Consider the following 4,589-nt stretch of genomic DNA (forward strand, 5'->3'; position numbering starts at 1 on the left):
CAGACCATAACAATAATTTTAAGCATGTGCGGCGAAGCAATCTGCTCACCGTTCTCGCGTCATTCATTTACCAGGCAATACGAGCAGTTCGCGCGGTGAGATAAGTGAGCGACGCGTTTCCGTCGCTGTTACAAGGTGTTTGCTTGCACACACATGTCCCGTCACCAGTATTTCAGAATGAATTTACAGCGTACATTTCTCGGCATCAGTTGCATCGTCCTTGGCGTTAGCTGGCTGCGTATGTAAGAGCTGTGGGTCGCGATGGTAGCAACTACCTAAACGCGGCGGTGTCGCCGGGAGCAAGCGAGTCGCTGATTGCTTGCCCGAATTGTTTGGTTTACAGACAAATTTTTTGGTAATTTGCATCAAATCCACAAGGAGCGGGCGAGAGACGGTGGCCACAGCAAAAAAACACGCTTCCGCATACGCACGGGAAATGTGTTGTAGCAGACGACAACACGATTCGGCGTCCTACAAGTGACGTCACTCGTAGGTGGCGCCACGGTATGTCCTCGAGGCCAATATGCGCAGCGCGCCCGAAGGAGAGGAGACCGCGGAAGAGAGAGTACTGCACATGCGCCGGCGCCAGTTCGTCTGCCGCGGCTATAACGCAACACAATCCAACACAATCCACTTTAATCCAATTCAATCCAATGTCCCTCGCGAGAGAGTGTTCGCTATCGGAGAGGAGAGGGGTTGAGCGGCGGAGAGCGCAGCTGGCGCAGCGAGGAGAATGGAGAAGGGGTGGACGCCGATAACGCCGACAACAACGCCGGATGGATGCAGAGACAAGGCGAGTGAATGAGATGCGTCGCATCTAAAAGCGATTGTTAGATAGCTGTGCAAAATAGCGATAATTTATTACGAATCTGCAGGGCCTAGAGAAGAATTTTCGGCAAGGTTTCACGAACGCTGCTCCCCAGCCCACTCATGACGCCGATGCGCACCCATCTTCCGATAATTCCGACGACGGCACGTTTCTGCGGTGTCAGCTTCCTCTCCGGGGCACCCACTTGTTACCCGCCCAGGCGTTCTGAAGAAAACTAGCAATTTCAATGCAGAACACTTCCTCTGAAACTTGGTTATAGCTCATACTTTATTTTGTTGACGCTTGACATTTCAGTTTGCGGCACATTGTACAGGCAATAGAAGAGGAACGTTAGCCCCATTACTAAATACCGTGGTGTGGAGTACACTGGGGTGGCATCATCGTTTCTCTTAAGTGCTTCATCTTCTGTTCTCACATCATGCCCTTCCAGAAGACGCAGTTCTGGCCTTCGAGACTTCGGCTTACTTCCGCCGTGCCATGGTTAAAAGTCACGTACGAACGACCGCCGTCGTCGTAGTTAGGCCACGCTGTTCCGTTCGGAAGTACAGGCTTCCTAAAAAGAGAGAACGTAGAAAAGGCAGCTTTATGCGCGAGGGAAGATATTGATTGTTAAATGATGTTTCGAACACAATTTGTGCTTTTTTTTTCTTTTAGAAACTGGCTAAGCGGCATAGCTGGTGCCTTCCAAATTCGTGCGTAATAAGCTACTTAGATTTGGGAAAGCAAAAAAAAAAAAGGTCACCATTTTTCGCCAGTATCAACTGAATCCTCCAACACTAGGCAAGCGGCGCTAATGATTAACGACGCCACATCGTAGGAGGCACGAAATTAAATCCCCGAAGAAGCTGTAAAGCTAAATGCTTAAGTTGTCAGTTAACAGACGCGGAATGCCTTCTCACAGTGCTTTGATGCTTGCTCCTCGTCCGTAGAAGATCATTCACATTTTGCTTGCCCTCTAGCAACTGTTATGCGAAGTTGTTTCGTAAACATTAAAATTTTCGGTAAACAAATGCGCAGTGCTGCGCATTTACAGCTAGAAATCACGTGCCAGTGCAAGAGAACTATCGTAATCGCCCTTGTGTACGCGCTTATTCAGCAGAACGTTTGCGGCGTTTTTCCAACACCATTGCTCGCATCGACGCGAATGAACTCATAAATTTATCCACCCATATGCTGCAACCGCCTGCCTTACAAGAGCCATTTTTTCCGCATCGGCGTTCACCAGAAGTAATCTCCAGAAATCGAAGTTATCGCGTATTTAACTGCAATTACGACCACGACAGATTGCGTAGAACAATTTCGTATATACGAACCCTGTGCGTGCGAAGGCGGCCCAGGCGGCCATCATGGTTTCACTCATCCGCACGTCTTCCATCGAGTACAACTCGGGATGTCGAAGTGGCGCACCGAACACGAACTGGATCTCGTCGGAATGTGTAGCTTCGAACTCCTCTGGCCAGAAGTTGTGCGACGCGACGTGCGCGAACTTGTAGGCCAGCAGTACGTCGATCTTGCGCGAAAAGGATTCGGCAAAAAACACCACCGGACAGTTTAACAGAAAGTCTCCTCCGGCGGACACCATCGCGGCGAATACTTCTGCTGGAGGAGAGTTCTCGGTCATGTTTCCCAAGTATCGCTCGATGATCTGGTCGATTATCGGCATCGGAAACGCGGCGAATACGAGGGCGAGATGCAGGCGCCCAAACTTGACGTCAATGCCTGCACCGGAGCTCGTCCAGTTCTTGGAGATGGCGCCCGTACCGCTGCGTATGTAATTAAGGATGGCTCCTTCCCGAATGTTGGTCCCCAGTATCACGTCCACAGGCAGAATTTCTCCCTGATCGACGGCCGCGGTGGGACGCATAGGAACCAAGGCGTCACCGAAACTGGGCATGAAGGTGAACAGGTGGTCGTCGAAGCTCTGCAACTCCGCGCGGGCGATGTGTTCAGCGGGCACGGTCCGGAGACAGGCGATGACGTCCGCGGTGAATACCTCAGGCGCTTCGCTCTCCAGGCATCCCACGCCGAGAGCGATGTTCAGTGCTCGGGACACGGATGCCGCCGGCCCGTTGTCGCTCTCCATCGGCAGCGGCCAGCGCGGATTTCCGCTTTGCATGATGACCCTTCGCACCAGGCCTCTGCACAGCGGTGACTGTGCCAGCATGCCAGCCGACGCGCCACCGACGCTCTCGCCAAACACTGTTACCAAAGAGGCGTCACCGCCGAACTCGGCGATGTTGTCGTGCACCCAGCGCAGAGCGAGATACTGGTCCCACAAACCCATGTTCCCCGATATGTCGGTGACATTGGCGTTCATGAACCCGAAGGCGCCCAGCCTGTAGTTCGTGGAGACTACAACAACTTGGCCGTAGCCGGCAAGAGCGCTGCCGTCGTACAGATCCAGATTGGCCGACCCGATCCTGTAGGAACCACCGTGCAGCCACAACATGACGGGTGTTGGTGCACGAGAGCACCGGTTCTCGGGCGTCCAAACGTTAAGGTACAGACAGTCTTCGCTGCTTCCGTCCTCGTACGCCTGCCAGGGCACATGGGGCACATTGCCTCTTCTCTGGAAGCACGGTTTCGAGAACTCCGTCGCACGAAGCGGGTCTTGCCATGGCTTCTTGACCACGGGCTTCGCGAAGCGCAGAGCTCCCACGGGAGGCTCGGCAAATGGGATCCCGAGAAAGGCTTGCACGCAGTGCTGTTTCACGCACACTTGCTTTCCGATAACGGGTCCCAGGGATGTCGACACTGTGTTGGTATCCTCAGCGGTTACGAACGTGCTCCAAAAAGCGAGGAACACCACTGGAAAAGGGACGAGAAGACGCACGGGATTAAGACTTCGCAGGTAGACACGTAGTTCTCCTGCGCGGCACTTACCCAAGATGCGAAAGGGATGCATTTCGTTTCCACCAGCTGTAGTCGCGAGTCCGACGACCAAACTTGCTCCGAACACCGGACGTTACCTCACACACACAAGTGCAAGCAAAGACCTGGATGCGTACCGCGTGATCGGTGGTCTAAAAACATCCCAGAGCCATTACACAAAAGAGTGCCCGCTGCAGAGACACTCGTTGTGCGGACAATGTGTTCCAACACTAACTCTTGGCCTCTTGTGAGGCTGATAGCCCGAACGTGCCACTTCGGCAGCACAAACGACGCAACGTTTATAAATGGTCTAGGCAAGCAGAAGAACATGCGATCACTACAGAGCAGGTTGTTACTTTTGGGTGCGCTTAGCAGGGGAACACGTTTAAGCGGCAGCGAAAACAAGGGGTAACAAAAAAGGAGAGAGAGAGAGGGGGGCAATATCGTTCTGAACACATCGCTGAGCCCAAAGACAGAAACCTGACTAGCAATGACCACAATATTTTTAGATTGCTGAGACCACTTCGAAACGCGCTCCACGTGCGCTATCGTAGATGGCATGATTCGGTCTTTCTGTCGAACAAGCTGGTACAGGAGGGAGTTATCTCCGTAGCTCGTCACATTTTCCTAGCGTGGCAAAGTTGTCAAGAATCGGATATATTAAAGACCCGAAAGACGATCAAGCTTTGAAGGAGTGAAAGGAACACGCGCATTTCAACTCCTATTTTATATCAGCGGTCACATGCAGGTATAATCGTCCGGCATTGTCGGTGTTTTCACCTTCGTACAGTTCCTTTAGCCCAAAGTCAGTGAGGTGAAACCCGCGGCTGCTTTCGTCCAACGAAACCACCTTCTCTTTATCTTCTGTCACGCCCGCCTGAGCAACGAG

General features: G+C 52.5%; 1 protein-coding gene across 1 annotated transcript; it reads right to left on the bottom strand.

The window, feature by feature from the left end:
- Positions 1–1,063: 1,063 nt before the first annotated feature.
- LOC144179058 (acetylcholinesterase-1-like) lies at positions 1,064–4,196 on the bottom strand. Its single transcript, XM_077707246.1, has 3 exons — positions 3,713–4,196; positions 2,143–3,637; positions 1,064–1,382 (listed from the first exon to the last, which is right to left on the bottom strand). The coding sequence occupies exons 1-3, from the start codon at positions 3,732–3,734 to the stop codon at positions 1,241–1,243; spliced, it is 1,659 nt and encodes a 552-aa protein (XP_077563372.1). The 5' UTR covers positions 3,735–4,196; the 3' UTR covers positions 1,064–1,240.
- Between the last annotated feature and the right edge of the window lie 393 nt (positions 4,197–4,589).

Source organism: Haemaphysalis longicornis, unplaced genomic scaffold (assembly GCF_048455015.1).
Source record: "Haemaphysalis longicornis isolate Haplotype H1 unplaced genomic scaffold, Haemaphysalis longicornis Haplotype H1 scaffold_4, whole genome shotgun sequence".
NCBI lineage: Eukaryota > Metazoa > Arthropoda > Arachnida > Ixodida > Ixodidae > Haemaphysalis > Haemaphysalis longicornis.

Coding starts and splice junctions, on each gene's coding strand:
- LOC144179058 (XM_077707246.1), bottom strand. CDS start 3,734: ATGCATCCCTTTCGCATCTTGG. Junction 3,638..3,712: donor GCATCCCTTTCGCATCTTGG/GTAAGTGCCGCG, acceptor TCCCTTTTCCAG/TGGTGTTCCTCGCTTTTTGG. Junction 1,383..2,142: donor GCCGCCTTCGCACGCACAGG/GTTCGTATATAC, acceptor CTCTCTTTTTAG/GAAGCCTGTACTTCCGAACG.